A 17,407-nucleotide genomic window follows, 5' to 3' on the forward strand; every position below is an offset into this window, starting at 1 on the left:
GACACAATCCAGACAAAATGTGACCCTGGACCACAATGCCAGTCTTAAAGGAGATATATCATAAAAATCGGACTTTTCCATGTTTAACTCTTTCCCCGCCAGCATTTTCATGATTGCCTCCCAGAAAACGTTCTTCTTTAAATATATAAACATACAATATGAAAGAACAGACCCTCTGCTTTCAAAAAAAAAAAAAAAACGTTTCATCCTACCTTCATCAGTTCTCTTTTTATCACCTCTCAAATATGGGTAGGATTCTTCAAAAACAAGAAATTTTGAGCAAAAACGGCTGTGCAAAAGCTGAGATAATTCCCATTTTGTAAGGGACTTTTGATAGAGACAGATGCAAGGCGATCCTCAAAACTTAGATGGACATACAGCTGTTTGCCCTAGGGTGATACTTCCGGGTTTTATAAGTTGCTGAAGTGCGCCACCTGGTGGATAATAGCGGTATTGCAGATTGACGAGATAACTTGTCAATGGCGGGGAAAGAGTTAAGTGCTATAATTGGGTCCCCAGTGCTTCTATCAACCTAGAAAATGTGATAAAGATCAACCCAGTAACTTAGTTCTCTGCAAGCATGTGAAAAAATGCATCTTATTATAATAATACCACCCCTTAATCTGCACTATCCAATCACGACATTGCCATTTAGTGAAGAGAGAGAGAGAGAGAGAGAGATAAAGTTAAAATTGACAGCACAATTGAGTTTTAATAATTAAAAAAAAACATCATTATGGTGATCAGTGTTTGCATTTCATCAGCTCATTTGCATTTAAAAGCACATTTATGCTCACACCTACAAAGTGGCAATTTTTACATACTATAATAAATTATCTTTTTCTATCTAAAACTTCACAAATGTACTCTGGGGACACCAAAGATTTATTTTACATCTTAAAAAAAGTGAAATGTCGCCTTTAAAAGTAGCACAGGTGTATTTTTAACAATAGCCAACAATTCATCAAAATTATAGATTTTTCTTTTATGCCAAAAAATCATTAGGATATGAAGTAAAGATCATGTTCCATGAAGATTGTAAAATTCCTCCCGTAAAAATATCACAAATGTATTTATGATTAGTAATATGTGTTGTGAAGGACAACTTTAAAGGCAATTTTTTGCACCTTCAGATTTTAAAATAGTTGTATCCCAGCCAAATAATAACAAAGCATACATAAAGTTGTACAATAATTTAATATCAAAATATTTTGCGGTATATATTTCGGTTTAAGTCATCAGGTGCCCATATTAGAAAAGGGGAAATATGAAAAATATTCAAAAGATAAATATATGCAGCTGACATTTGTCTGCTTATGAGTATACACTGCAAAAAATGACTTTCTTACTTAGTATTTTTGTCTTATTTTCAGTAGAAATATCTAAAAATTCTTAAATCAAGATGTATTTTCTTGATGAGAAAAATGACCTAAGAAAATAATACTAGTTTTTAGACAAAAAATATAGAATTTAAGTGAATTTGTGCTTAAAACAAGCAAAAATATCTGCCAATGGGGTGAGAAAATTTTACTTGAATTAAGTGTTTAAAAAAAAGAAATCTTATTTCATCATTTTTTTTCTCACCCCATTGGCAGATAATTTTGCTTGTTTTAAGGACAATTTCACTTAAATTGTATATTATTTGTCTTGAAACTAGACTTATTTACTTGGGTCGTTTTGCTCATCAAGAAAAAGCATCTTAATTTAAGAATTTTTAGATATTTCAACTGTTATGTAACATTAAATACCATACTACCATTCAAAAGTTTTAGGGTCACTTATAGGTTATTTATTTATATTTTTCCACATATTACTATAATTGCTAACTGATCAAAACTATGGAACTATAAAAGTTAATACTTTTATTGAAGAATTAGTTATTAGAAGATTTATCTATTAGTTTGAGAGCCCTGCATTACAGCATTTATTACTGACTGACATTCAGGTGAACTTTATTAATATTAAAGGTGAGCCCTAATTCTCATTTAATTTGTGTGAAGGCTAAATACAAATGAAAGATGAACATTAATTTATTGATACCATATTTATTTTTTTATATTATATATTGTTTTATAGGAGGAGGCTTCATAGATTTGGCAAATGTATTTGTTCAGAAGTTTGTAGGTAGAGACATTCGTTGTGGGCATTCTGTGCAGTTTATCCCAAGGCTTTTTTTAACATGAAAGTTACTTCATAGCATCTTCTTTATAGTATTGACACTTAGATTATAGTTATGAGTAATATCATTTGATTGTAACTATTCTGAAATGACATAAGACGCTAAACATTTCACTTTATTCAGTTTTAAAGTTGTCTTGGCTTCCCATCAAATTCCCCACAGTCGTTCCCCGTGCTGATCCCCGTTTCTGGAAGCCGTTCTCTTTCTCTGATGTCTGTCTTCTGTCATCCCTGCAGGCTTCTCTTCCTTAAAATCAAAGCACACAATGAGAAGGAAGACTTTGCTTTTTGCTCGGTGAAGGGCTGTGAAAGAGTGAAGATCAAAGCCGTTATTCCTCCGGGCAGCGGCCCCAGTGACTGCATGGCTGAAGCTTACCCCAAATACTCAGAGATGCCTGTCGTAGATGTGCCTATGCCCAAAAAACTGCCCCGCTCCAAACTGGTAAGTTAAGAAAAAAACACTGTGTGTTAGCTTTGCACAATCTTGATTGTGAAGATAAAGTCTACTAGAAAACATTTTGTGTAATGTAAATAAATATTTCTGTAAAAATCTGTGCCGGACAGATTTTGTTATCATGATATGTAACAACTTCATTGCATTTTATTGGCTTAATATTCAAGTAGAATAGCACTCACACTTTTTTCTGTTTTCTTTATAGCCTCGGGTACCAGAGCACTTCTTGGAAATCAAACTAGAATCATATACGACGCGCTTTTTCCACATCAAAGAGGACTTTTCCTACACTGAGGTATGGACTTCTTTACTGTATTCATTTAAAAGGGTACCCCGACTAAAGACGGTTTCAGCAGTTACAACATAAACAAGCGGCTGTCGCGGTCTGCACGTAACTTCGGTAAACTCCGCTAATAATAAATAACAATGAAGTACTTTAAACGTAGTTTATTTATATAACAAGCAAAAAAACAACACATAGATTACCTAGGAAACCAAAACATTTGTTATTTTCGACGAGGCATTTGTTCAAGAGATCAGTTTAGCAACTAGTCAGTCCATTAAAAAAACGAAACCGAAAGTAAAGTTCGGATCTAGACGTGTATCATGTGCGTCCGATGAAACCGTCTATAAACACATGTATGGCGTAATAGATTAACACTATATGAATGTAAATCGTTTGAATAAACTTTGATAAAGCCTTTTCATCGCCATTTGGTTACATGACGTCAACAAATCTGCATGCATGTTAAACAAGTCTCAGTATTAGTACATCTTACAGTAAAATAATGTGAAACAGAACATAAGATTTATAAATGTTATAAATTCAACCCTTTCAATACCAAAGAGTAACATAAATGATGAACAATACAGAAAACATACAAATGAAAAATTATTAAAATAAAGACGATCTGAGAGGTAGGAAGATGGGAGTAAGACTCTCACATGAAAAACCATAGTAATATTTCACAACAACCATTATACGTCATCGACCCAGAATGCACTATGCACAAAACATAATGGTGGCCTCCGCAGGTTAAAATGAGTATTGCATGTAGGGATTTTTTTTGTTGTTGTTTCTATCAATGAATTTTAGTAGTAGTAGGCAAATATAAAGTATTAAAGCATGCAAGTTTTCATAGTCTAGGTACCCTTTATTAACTCATTCTTCTCGAATTATCCCATGATATTAGTTATTATTTACTAGATCAAGTGTTGAGAGAAAGGCGTAGGGGATAAAATAGAATTGGCCCTAAATGTGGCTAGAATAAAATAATTTGTAAAAAATTCTTGAAAGTATTTGCTTCCCTTTTACTAAAAATATTGGAATCAGAACCAGGAATCGTTTGGAACCGCATTCGATAAGCGGAACTGGCATCGGAATCGCTACAAGTAAAACGATCCCCAACCCTACATGTAAGGGGTCCCTGACCGCAAAAAGTTTGAGAACCCCTGTACTAGATAATACTTGAAGGTCCGCTGTGTAGGTGTTTAGCGGCGTCTAGATGAGATTGTGAATTGCATATCAAAGCGCATAGAGAAGCTATGGTAGCCACCACAGGACAAACACGTCATAATCTGAGACAATAGCCTCTTTCACACAGTAATTCTGTTAAATTACCATGAATTTACCAGAATGAATTTACCAGTAAATACAAAAATGTGCTGTTCACACATGCAGTGACGTTCCGTCTTTTTACCAGTAAGACATTGTTCACACATCAGTATCAAAATACCGGTAAACTCGGAGAGAAAGCGGAAGTTACCTGTGGCGCGCGGCCGGCGAGCTCCGTGTCGTATTTGTAAACAACAGCGGGTTATGACTTAATATCCACGGTCCGTATTTTGTTGTTTTCATCTGTGGCAAACGGTGGCGAAGTTGCTCGTGACCAAACAAATTGCGTTTGGCGGCATCAACCTGCGATTGCACATTAGGCTTCACAGATGGTGTGCTAAAGACGTCGGCAATATGGCAAATAGACGGTAAGCTGTTTTAAACAACTTTGGTGAAGAAATGAGGATGTTAACTTCAGGTGTGCTCGACTTTTAAGCAGCATGTGTGTGGAAACATCCGTAAACAGTTCGGGGGTAAACACGTCACCTGTATAAAAAACTTTCTGATTGGCCCGATCTGTCAGCGCGGCCTGACGTCGTCCGTTCTAAATGCCGGTAATCCTATATTTTTCGTTCACACATAGCGCTTACCGGTAAATTACTGGTAATCTTACAACCTGTCTTACTGGTAAATTGGGAGCACTGATTTACCGGAAAGGTTCTGTTCACACATGACATGTTAACTGCAATTTACCAGAAAATTACCAGTAAACTGTATGTGTGAAAGGGACTAATGTAGTGACGAAGCCCTCTCTGTAGAGTAGTTTGTCCGTTTAGAAACATGGTGGCGACTTTAATGTAAGGAGACCCGTAGTCTATGCAGATAAAAACTCCTCATTCTAAGGTAATAAAAACAATACATTTCATTTTGTATCTGATAATATAGTTATGTAGATTATATTGTATTTCTGTCAAGAGATCCTTCTTAAAGTTGCACCTTTAATGCAGAAATAATGGAGTCACAATTATTTCAAAGGATTTACTCCTGCCATGTTGTTCTTACCTCGTATCCCAAAACGCACCTGTAAAAGTTCAAATGCACCATAAAAGCATCGTATAAGTAGTTCACATGACTCATGAAACTATATAATCACATGACTATATGATTGCTTTATGAGGAACAGTGAGATTCACAGAAAACCTATGTCTCCCCTGCAGTCCTTTCTTTTGCGTTCACATTTTGCCGCATTGATTTGAATAAAACATGAGATTTATGTTAGTATTAATCATTCTTGCCATATATTGATGTACTGTAATGCTACCACACTACAACACTGCCACTTCTGAATTAAAAAGCTCTTGTTCTCTCTCTCTGTTATTGGCTGTTTTTATAGGTCAATGGCAAGAAGATCTACCAACCAGAGGACGGAGTGCATGTTACTGTGCTTGACGGTCACAGCGGGAAAGTTCTGGAGTCTAAAGGATTCAGGAACTCCATATTGATGGGAATTCCAGCGCAGTTAGAGAACTACATCGCGAACCTTAAAGACGAGTAAGCAAAACATACATGAACTTATAAGAGAGTTATGATACCACCAAACCTCACCAAAAACAGGGAAGTTTCTTAAAATTACTACACTATGTATATGCAGAGTAGCGGTGCTTGTGTAAATCATCTGTAAAAAAAAAAGAAGTTTTTTTTGGTTCAACAAGGGACATATCATGAAAATCTGACTTTTTCCATGTTTAAGTGCTATAATTGGGTCCCCAGTGCTTCTATAAACCTAGAAAATGTGAAAAAGATCAACCCAGTAACTTAGTTTTGGTAAACCATTTTCTGCAAGCATGTGAAAAAATTGGTCATTGAAATTTGGGTCCGCTTATGATGTCAGAAGGGGATAATACCGCCCCTTAATCTGCACTATCCAACCACAGCACTGCCTTTAGTGCAGACATCAACTCATTTGCATTTTAAAGGACACACCCCAAAACGCACATTTTTGCTCACACCTACTAAGTGGCAATTTTAAACATGATAAATTATCTAAATGGTATTTTGAGCTAAAACTTCACATATGTACTCTGGGGACAACAAACATTTATTTCACATCTTAAAAAAGTCTTGTGAAATGTCTTGTACCTAGTTGCCTTTAAATTCTGAATTAATTCAACTTAAAAATATTGCCTTAAAGATTGTTGTTAACTAATATTTTTAAGTTAAATTAACTCAAAATTTAAGGCAACTAGGTAACTTACTTTTTTAGGTTGAACAAACTTGTCTACCAGGGGCTTTTAAAGGGTTTGTTCACCCCGATAATTACAATTTGATCAAAAATCACTTACCCCTGTGTCGTTCTAAACCAAGTCCTCCGATTGTCTTCAGAACACATTTTTAGATATTTTTAATGAAAACCAGGAGACTTGTGTCTGTCCCATACTGCAGTTTGATTTTCACAATTAAGCCCAGAAAGACATCGCCAAAAAGGACCTTGTGCCATCAGTAGTTCAATAAAGCAATAAGCCCCAAGAAGCAGTGGGTTACCAGTGCATTTTATAACAGCTAAGGGGCATTGTTAAAACCCCCTTAGCTGTTATAAAATGCACTGTAACCCCACGGCTTCACGGGGGTTATTGCTTTTATAAAACGGTTACTTCATATGCATAACGTTAGCGGGATTTTATAAAATAAAACACAAATAAGCTGTAATTATATTAGTACAAATATTACTCTTCCGCCAAACAAAGTAGTTCCTCAGAATCAAGTGTGGCTGCAACAGAGCGCAGTTCACAACCAACACAGATGCAGCAAAGACACAATGAAAATATGATTAAAGACTGTGGTGTTCATTTTTATATATCAACATTCATCTAATTTATACATTAACATTTATATCGTGCAACTGTTGAAGTGATGATCAAATATGCTTGTAAGCATGCTGAACTCTTTCCCCGTCAGTGTTTTTTTTTAAGTAGCCACCCAGTTTTAGTTTAATGCCTTGCAGAAAAATTATCTACTTTAAATAAACATAAAATATCAAATGAAAGAACAGACCATCTGCTTTCAAACAATAACAAAAACCCTGTTTCATCCTAACTTCATTTGTTCTCTTATCACCTCTCAGATTTTTTTGCTAAAAGCGGAGATAATTCCATTTTTTTTTAAGAACTTTTGTAAGAGATCAGATTCAGAGCTTATCAAAACTTACACAGTGTTTTTAGTGTTGAGTGAATGCGTCAGTGTTTAAGTTGGGTAATATCGCCATCTAGTGGATAGCGGAAACATGAATTTGAGTTAGAAACTCCTCAGGGAGCGTTTTCTCTTTATTGATTAGATGACTCAACAATATTTATTGACATTTATCTGGATTTATTGTGCAATTGTATGCAAATTTTAAATATGATTAAAGACTGTGGTGTTTATTTTCATAAATCAGTACTCAGCAACAGTACTAATGTAATGCTGTCTGAACCGTAGGGTTACCGCGGAATTTTATCACGGCTTAGAACGCGTATCAACCAATCAGAATGAAGAACCAGAACGAGCCATTTTATAATAATAATTTTATGAAGCGACGAGAACACTTTTGTTGATGTACAGACACAGTCATTTGTGCATTTATACAGGCTGTTTAGGTATTGTTTACAATCTTTGCATAATGGCTTAAATAAAATAAGGGGGTAAAAATCGTCAGCGGCATGCACCGTAGTCTGCTCGTAAATGAGCACTGAACGAACAAGGAAGAGGACAAATTGTTGAATAAAATCGTTTGTTTTGTTTTCTTTGGGCACAAAAGTGTTCTCATCGCTTCATAACATTATTATTGTACAACTGATGGCACATGGACCTTTTTGGCGATGTCTGTCATTCTTTTCTGGGCTTGATACTGTAGGTATCAAGAGTTCCCCAAAAGAACAATAAAATATACAAAACATATTTCAGATTAGTAATACTGTACCTACCCACAAATCTGTGTCAAAACATTTTAATTTAGACCCATATACATTTAATAAATGCATGATGCTCCAGTGAACATAAGCTTTAAGGTTTAGTTGCCCAAACACTTTTCAGATGTTTGCTTTCTCATATGGAAGCACAGAAGGAGGGCTGGTGAGAAAATCATACAGGCTGAAAATCATCTGGATTTAAGTGCTGAGTTTGATGGAAAGCTCATCTTTGCTCTTCCAGGTCGGTGATTTTGATCACTTCCAAAGGAAAACTGGTCACCAGGGGACCATGGACCAAAGTTCTCGAGACCATCGGAGCAGAGCAGTCTGTAAAGTTAAAAGGTAATAAAGTTCACAAAACACTGATCTGAAAGATTTTATACTGACACTTGCACTATGAACAAATAATCTAAAGCATACAGTGGGCCAGACACACTTAAATGTCCTTACATTTGATAGAAAATATGAAAGCAAGGGGGTTTTTTTGGGCCATTTTTCAAGTATTTGTAACCAGGTGGTCCTACTATGATCTTTAGTGGATGTATGAAGTAGAGTCCATAGAAATGTACTCGACCCGAAATGACCTGAATCACGTTTTACCTGAACCTGACGTGCATAAATCAATATTCTTTTTAAGAAAGACCCAACTTGAGACAAACCTAACAAAATTAGCCCAGAGTCCGGCCCGACCAATTAGCAATTGTTTTTAACACGACTGGACCTGAATGGAAACGGCAATGACGTGTGTGCAGTCTGCAGCCCAGAACGCACCAGTCAGACAGAAAGAAACCCCGGTGGCCTCGCAACCAATTTGGCCCGCTGTTATCTGACGAATGTATTTAAAATTGATTGACAGGTTTTGCTCAATGAAAATTAACCTACTGCCAGTCACACAATGTCGCAAGCTCTCTTGACAAACAGAGGGGGTTGGAAAATGCACACACACAAGATAGTTCGGGTCTTCTTGGGTCTGTTCATGGAGGACGAAAAATTACTTAAGTGTATATAAATGAATAAATATGTAAATAAATAAATGTAGAAATACTTAAGTAAATAAATAAAATAAATAAATAAATACATAAATAAATAAATGTAGAAATGCATTAATAAATAAATGAATAAATAAGTAATTAATTAAATGCAGAAATAAGTAAATGTAGAAATACATAAATAAATAAATGAGTAAATAAATAAATGCATAAATAAATAAATGTAGAAATGCATTAATAAATAAATGAATAAATAAGTAATTAATTAAATGCAGAAATAAATAAATGTAGAAATACATGAATAAATGCAGAAATAAATAAATGTAGAAATACAGAAATAAATAAATAAGTAATTAATTAAATGCATAAATAAATGCATTAATAAATAAATTAATTAATCAACTTTTAATTTTATAATTTTTGCACCACTACATTTATTTCTACCTTCATTTATGTATTTCTACGTGTATTTATGTATTTCTACATTTATTTATTTTTACATTTATTTATGCATTTCTACATTTATTTATTTCTGTGTCCGTATGTTAATAAGGTGGGCGGTCCCAACCTCACTCAATGCATGGATTGGTTAAAAAGGATCGTTGTGGCTCCACTTCTGTTTGTGTTTGGCTGTTTGTGTACCACCAATATAGCAATCGCATGCTCGATATGATCAATATCAGTTGCTAATGGAATGGTTTCACACCGCATGCCTGAGCAGAGCATTTATATATATATATATATATTAGGGCTGTCAAAATTAACGCGTTAATAACGCGTTAACGCAAATTCATTTTAACGCCACTAATTTTATTAACGGAGATTAACGCAACGCGCAATTTCTGTTTGACCCTTGGTCCAGCCCATAGTTGAATGAACAGAGACGCAGACAAATGTGACTCTCTCTAAATGAGTAAAAGGTTTTCATAGAAATAAGAACATTAAGCAAATCGTCTACCAAATCAATGCTCTAAATGCTCGTTGGACATCTGATATGATCTTTATTTATACGTCTGAGAGGTGTAACGTTACCGTCCTCCTAATGCTTAATCTAATACAAAGATGCGTCTCAATTCATTTTGGTTTCGCTTTTATGCATGACTTATAAAATAGACTGCAGGACTTGCTTGATGTTAGAATAGTCATTAAGAGAGATAAAGTTCGGTACCTGATTAATGTTAAAGAGTTATTAAGAGCGACAAGACTCAAAAGCGATCCCCTCACGCTGACTGACCAATATCTGAAGCGCGTGCACACATACGCGCGAGTGCGCGACCCGGATATATAGACATCTACACAAAATTACAGATTTACAAATATCTGTTTTGATAAGAATTCACTCAGGTAGGCTCTATAATCTGTTATGTTTTAAGTAAATGTTTGGTTAACTGTTGGGTAAAAATATCTGATGTGTAACATTATATTAGATCACTTAGATTTTAAGCAGTCTGTCTCAATGTCAATCAAACAAAAGGAAAAAAAGTTGAACATACATTGATGATGTTTTTGCTTTGTGTGTGCTAAATCTATTAGTTTTACCAGTGGTTTTAAGGTATTGATGTGGTAATTTAATGTATGGATGTGGTAATTTTTGTGGTAATTTGACTCTTTCAACTTCAAACACGTGTAGTTCTGTCATATTTTGTTATTTTTCAACAAATCATGCATTGTTCTATGTTTTAATAGAGAATGTCAAAATATGAACAACTTTTTTTTAAAATTTGCTAATTCCGACTCAACTTGCCAGCACAGGTCACAAATGATGCAGCAGCAAACAAAAATGGAGAAAGAAAAATCTTCTGAAAGGAAAATTCATATACAAAACAATGGCTGGTGATTCTGTTAAAATGTAAACAGGCTGTTGTTAACATACATTTCCATAAAGCATCTATATATGTATATATGATTAGAATATTAAAAACCTGAAAAGTGTTAAATTAGGGTAAATTTAGAATGGATAAAAATGTGCGATTAATTTGCGATTAATCGCAGTTAACTCATGAAATCATGCGATTAATCTAGATTAATTTTTTTAATCTATTGACAGCCCTAATATATATATATATATATATATATATATATATATATATATATATATATATATATATATATATATATATATATATATATATAATATATATATATAAAACATATATGGGCACAATCCATTGTCATTTGACAACCTGTGTGTGACTTTGAACTGTAAATCTATTTCTGTATCTTTGTTGGACATGCTATTGCATAACAAATTATCTTTGAGGTATTTTGAGCTGAAACTTCTCAGACTTATATAACATCTTGTGAAAATGGACATTGTTTTTTAAAGGGCCAATATAATGAAAAAAGTTTGTTTGCTAATGCATGACATTCAGAGATTGATTTTTAGACAGACATTTGCTTTCACAAGCAGCTATTATTTAATAGTTTACACTTATTATCAGAGGCGTCATGCCCATTCAAACTAAGGGGGCACGTGCCCCCTTGTTTTTTTTTGAGCCAATGGATTTTGCATCCAACCTCAAAATCAAATAAGCGTCCATTAATCTGTTATTTGACTTTTAATCTATTTAATATGCACACTATTATACATTCTGTGCTGCATCGTTGTCATTTTTCGGAGATTTTCGCCGTTTTGATAGTGTTTTGATCATGTTACATTACTTTTATTCTGGCGGCAGCTGGCACTACAGTCAGCACAGTCGCAGACGTCATCAGCGTCTGGGCACGCTCACGAGCTCTCTGCTGTTGCTGGCTTGCTGCTGCATTTGGCTATTTGAGGAATTAAAACGTGTTAGAAACGCTCACAACATTTCCAAACCCCAGTACGGTAATGTGCAGTTAACCTCCTCTGTGTAGAAAATGTATGGTTTTAAATGTGACCGTCTCAACAACGTTATATTAGTAGAGATTCATCTTCTTGGCACAACGCCAAAGTTCGCCAGAGTTCACGCGGGCGCGGAATCTAACATGCTCACATATGAGATAAATTTTAATGCAAAAATCCGTTCCTCTAATAATTTTATCTAAACATATTTTTTTAAATCATTATTGAACATTAAAATCAATCACGTGGCTATAATGTCATTTTCGTTGTTTATTATGACACAATTAAACAAGCCATTAAGACTTAAATAAATAAAACATGCCGTTTCAGATGTAAATATGATGCAAATGTGTCATTATTCCGATTGAATAGTACTTGATATTAAAGTTAGTCGTCACTTTTATTTTGGAGGTTTTTGCATGAAAGCAGGGGTTTTCAGATTGTTAGAAATGTTAGTGCCATGGAAAAGACTGAAAGCTCTATAATATTTCGTTTGATGTCTGTGTATGCACAAATTTCTGTGAGCTGTTGACACTGTGCCCCCTTAAAAAAAATTGGTGCATGACGCCCCTGCTTATTATTATGGTCTATTATGGGTAAACCTTGATTTTGAATACTAGACTAGATAAATGTGACCCTGTCTGTGAAACCCAAGTCTCACAATCTAATGATGAGATCACAATATTGACATACGAATATGTGACCCGGTCCTGAATACCGGTATGTGACCCTTAGATAGCCAACCAATATGATAGCCAACCAGTCCCTAAAAACAAAATCTCTTGTGCTGTCTTTTTCAGATAAGCTAGCTTTTGTTGGCTTTAAAGGCTCCTTCCGGCCAGACTGGGTGAGAATGATGGTGGACGAAGAGCGCGTCAAACTCCACCAAGTGCTGCCCATCCCTGTGGTCCAGACAGTAAAACTGTGAAAACAAGCAACGTACCCCCAGAAAGTTCAGACTCTTAGTAGCACAACTGTCGGGCGAGCCACCTAAGCCCTTTCCTCCACTGAACCCAAACGACCAATCAGAATCAAGCATGTGTTTATGTGACCTTACAGCCCCTCTCGACAGATTCCATTCTGTGTGACGACGTGGACGTTAAGTGACGTTTGGATCGTGTTGTCTATTGTTTATACTTGAGTTTTACACAGAAAAAGACAACAACAAACAGCATTCCTCGTTCTTGTCCCTTTCAGTGATGTTTGCCTTCAAAAAAAAAAAAAAAAAATGTAAAAAAGAGATTTCTGATTGTAAATGTTGTTGTGAGTTTTGTTTGTTTTTTTTGTCACGCAGAAAAGTGTTCGTTCAGTTTTGTTTTTTGTTGTACAAGAGAGCCAGCAAAATACCAAATCAGTCTTAAATCGAACGGATTTGAAGAATGGAATGGAAAGCGAGCATTGGTATATTTTGTCAGTCTTACCATACAACGATGCAAATCTGTGATAATCTGTGAGAAATTTGGCAAGATGTACGACGATGTCCCTTTGCCGAAATAGCTGGTCTTTTTTCGGGGATTGTAATTTGTTAGTGTTTTGTATGTTTTGTGTGTTTCTAAAAAAATCCTGATTGATAACAGAGATATATTTTATACTTATTTATTGTACAGGCACTATTACACAAATCTAAAAGGGACAGCTTTTAAGGGACTAAGTTGTAATGTATTTCTGTCTTATCTGTAAAAACAAACATTTACGTTTCACTTTCAGTGTATAATTCCAATATAAATGACATCAACTTTTCAGTTGTATATGGATGTGATGTAAATGTAACTGATTTCGAAGTAAAGAAAATGTATTGCTTTAGATAAAAAAAAACTATAAAGATTTTTGTACAGAAATTAATGAATAAATCTTTTTCCTCATATCTTGCTGTGTGCATTAAATGCGTTGCTTTCAAACAGAGGGTCTAGATAGAGTTTAGTGCTTCGGTGCGTATTGCAAAGATTTTACGTATTCATATAATCCTAAAAATTTCTAGATATCGAATACATTACTAAACTTAATGTGTTCAAAAGAGCCCCCACCTATCTTTAACTTTCACCCAAAGATGTCTTAGAGTCAAGGGCAATATTTGCTATTTGTTAGACGTATAGGCAAACTTAAATTACTGAAGTAATCTGTAGACTACAAAGGTAACACTAAAGTCTGAAGCATCATATCTACCATAAAAAATATTGGTTCAGCCCAATTTTGTTAATCTCATGTTAATCTTGAGTACCTATAGAGTATTACATCCTTTATATATCCAAAGAGTCTTTAGTTTTATCGGCTGTAGCATTTTTTTTTTTAAATGGGCGGAGTGAGTCGACTCGCACAAATTATCCCACTATCTCTGGATATTTTATGATTCACAACGTTCGTGTCATTTATATTATATGCACTTACGCACCGATTGCCAACTAAACAGACATTTGATGCAGTTTTCACTTAGTGCCTGCCATTCATGACCCGGTTGGCACCGCCCCATTTCAACAAAATCCAGCGTTGAACAAACACACGCACAACTCTGCTGCTACCCTGCTTCTGTGGGAAGCTAAAAAAGCTTGAATTTCCCCTTACAAACAACAACAAACTTCTTTAGTGACGATGATTTTATGTTTGCTCTTGGTTGGTGTGTGCGCTATTCCGAGTGACGTTCCCATATAAGGACTTCCACTGTACTGCCTGCACTGAAATTACCCATAAAAGGAATAAAGCAAGATTGTTACATTTGAATCTTCAACACAGTCTCACGGCAAGTCGTGTTATAGTAACGAAATTTTTTATTAATTTATTCGTGTTTGATGACACGAATTTCCACTGTTTTTCAATTCAATTCAATTTTATTTATATAGCGCTTTTCACAATAGTTAATTGTTTCAAAGCAGCTTTACATTAATAGATGTATAAAAAAGCATAGAAAAACGAGCGTAGTAATAATGTAACGTATACAGTAAAGTAGTAAGTTAAGACAAAGGTGGCGGACTCTTCAGGGGATGAAAAAAACCCCTAGGAGAAAAACCCTCCTGGCTAGTCTAGGGGGAAAACTCCTAGGAGGGAAAAAACCCTTGAGAGAGATACATATATATATGATAAATACTATCGGGGTATGTGAACGGGTAAGCGAATGGTTCCGCTGGTGGTCACTGGTCAGGCACCGGCTGGGCATCTCGTAGAAGGACGGTCAGTAGATCAACGGTGTGATGACCTTCACGGTTGCAGGAGCTGGGTCTGTTTGTCTCATTGTCCTCAGGGTCGAGGATGAGACAGGGAGAGAGAAACAGAATTCTATTAGCGTAGGGGCTGTTCACATGTAATGCAAGTGTCATACAGTATAGTGTTTTAAGTCAGCTCGGTTCCAGACAGGCTAACTATTGCGACATAAGTATATTACCCAATATGAGGTATGTGAGTGCTTTGTTCTAGACAAACTAACTATTGCGGGATAAGTATATTTCGTGTCTCTGTAGACGAATGTCCTTTTCATCCTTCCCAGCACGAATTTCTATCAATGGCTGTTCGTGTCTGTGGCACGACTTTCTTTATCGTGTCATTTTATAATTTGTTTTCTCATCGTTCTTTTCTATTTTTTGACCATTGTCGCTTGGGGTTTGGGTTAGAATCACTTTCTGTGACTTCCTAACCCAAACCCCAACTCTAACCCCAACTCCAGGCGAGAATAGAATTAAAAATGTTGATTCATAGCCGCAGAAAATTTAGCTGCTTGTGCTATCGTGTATTATGTTGTGCTATCTGTTGTTTCTCAATGCTTTCCACGGCTTCTATTAATGTAAAGCTGCTTTGAAACAATCACAAATTGTGAAAAGCGCTATATAAATAAAATTGAATTGAATTGAATTGAATTAAAAGCGGACAAAAAACATGTAGAAACCAATGCAAAAAATTGCATCTTAACGCAAACCCCGAATCTAACCCTAACCCCAAGCGCCAATGATTTAAAAATAGAAAAGAACGATGAGAAAACAAAATATAAAATGACACGATAAAGAAAGTCGTGAAATTCGTGGTGGGAAGGACGAAAAAGACATTTGTCTCCAAAGACAAGAAAAACAGCGGAAATTCGTGTCATCTAACACAAATAAATTAATCAAAATTGTTCATTACTATAACACAACTTGCTGTGAGACTGTGTTGGAATCTTTCATGTTTGATAAAACTTTCCGAACTTGTACGAACCCTGGCGAAGTGCATTCGGCACAGAAATGCTCCATAAAACTACTTTTTGACACTTTGCCTACGTTTAGCATGAGGAATCCAACTCTTAAATGCTGTTAATTAGTCAGAATGCGTGAAATAGCTTTAAACCCCCCTTAAAGAATGATCATATGTGTGAAGGTTTTGTGTTTAGCTACATAACTAGGTCAAAGTTAAACTCTGACCTGTGAATTCATTCAGAAAAAAAACTTTGACCAACGGCAGATCTAAACCTCATAGTAATGGTAGATTAACTACATGGTTAGTAGGTGTTATTTATTATTTATTAATCATGACCATAGACCACGAAACCAGTCATGTGTCACACAGGTATATTTGTAGCAATAGCCAACAATACATTGTATTGGTCAAAATTATTGATTTTGAAATCATTAGGATATAAGGTAAAGATCTTGTTCCATGAAGATATTTTGTAAACTTTTTCTATTGTAAAAATGTAAAAACTTAATTTTTCATAGGTAATTGTGTTGCTAAGGACTTTAATAAGGCAATTTTATGAATATTTTCATTTCCGATATCGGCCCCAAATATTATCTTATCCTAACAAACCCTACATCAATGGAAACCTTGTTTATTCAGGATAAATCTTAAAACATTTGACCATTATGACTGGTTTTGTGGTTCAGGGTCACAAATTAAAAAAAACTCTGTCCACAGAATCTATGGTTCATGGTATGTATCTAACTGTGTGTGTTCTTGCTGGGGTGGAGGACCATGAAGATGTTTTCACTTCGGCAGATGGTGAGGAAATATGACCACGGAGGCCATACCGATGTAGGGTGGATACATACATTAGAGCTTTCATAGGCACTACAAGACGAAAAAATACTGAGAATTTCTTGACAACATGTGGTGTTTTATCTGGATGGTCAAATCTTATTTGCATTGACCCCATACGGAGCACCACATTGTGTCTGAAACTATTTTTAGTGTGGTCGGTCCCTTTTTGTAAGACAAATAGATTAAACTGATCAAATCTCCTGGGGTGAGGATAAAGAAATAAACTTTTGTGAAAGAAAAACACATGTTGTTGAAGTGTTTGGAGCGAAATATTAAAGCCAGATTCTGCAGCAATCAGACAAGAAAAAGTGCCTACGTCTGCTCAGACCCTGAAGTAGCATTAAAGGGACACTCAATTTTTTTTTTAAATATGCTCATTTTCCAACTCCCCTAGAGTTAAACATTTGATTCTTACCGTTTTGGAATCTATTCAGCCGATCTTCGGGTCTGGCGCTAACACTTCGGCTC

General features: G+C 35.3%; 1 protein-coding gene across 1 annotated transcript in view; it reads left to right on the forward strand.

Annotated features, from left to right (window-relative positions):
• LOC129423486 (cell migration-inducing and hyaluronan-binding protein) overlaps positions 1-13,808 on the forward strand; it is a 193,582-nt gene extending 179,774 nt beyond the window's left edge. Inside the window, exons 25-29 of the mRNA XM_055179820.2 lie at positions 2,416-2,620; positions 2,838-2,927; positions 5,581-5,738; positions 8,373-8,473; positions 12,745-13,808. Coding sequence (XP_055035795.2) covers positions 2,416-2,620; positions 2,838-2,927; positions 5,581-5,738; positions 8,373-8,473; positions 12,745-12,872 — 682 coding nt within the window. The 3' untranslated portion in view covers positions 12,873-13,808. The remainder of the gene's footprint in view (positions 1-2,415; positions 2,621-2,837; positions 2,928-5,580; positions 5,739-8,372; positions 8,474-12,744) is intronic.
• Positions 13,809-17,407: the final 3,599 nt, after the last annotated feature.

Source organism: Misgurnus anguillicaudatus, chromosome 21 (genome assembly GCF_027580225.2).
Source record: "Misgurnus anguillicaudatus chromosome 21, ASM2758022v2, whole genome shotgun sequence".
Taxonomy (NCBI): domain Eukaryota; kingdom Metazoa; phylum Chordata; class Actinopteri; order Cypriniformes; family Cobitidae; genus Misgurnus; species Misgurnus anguillicaudatus.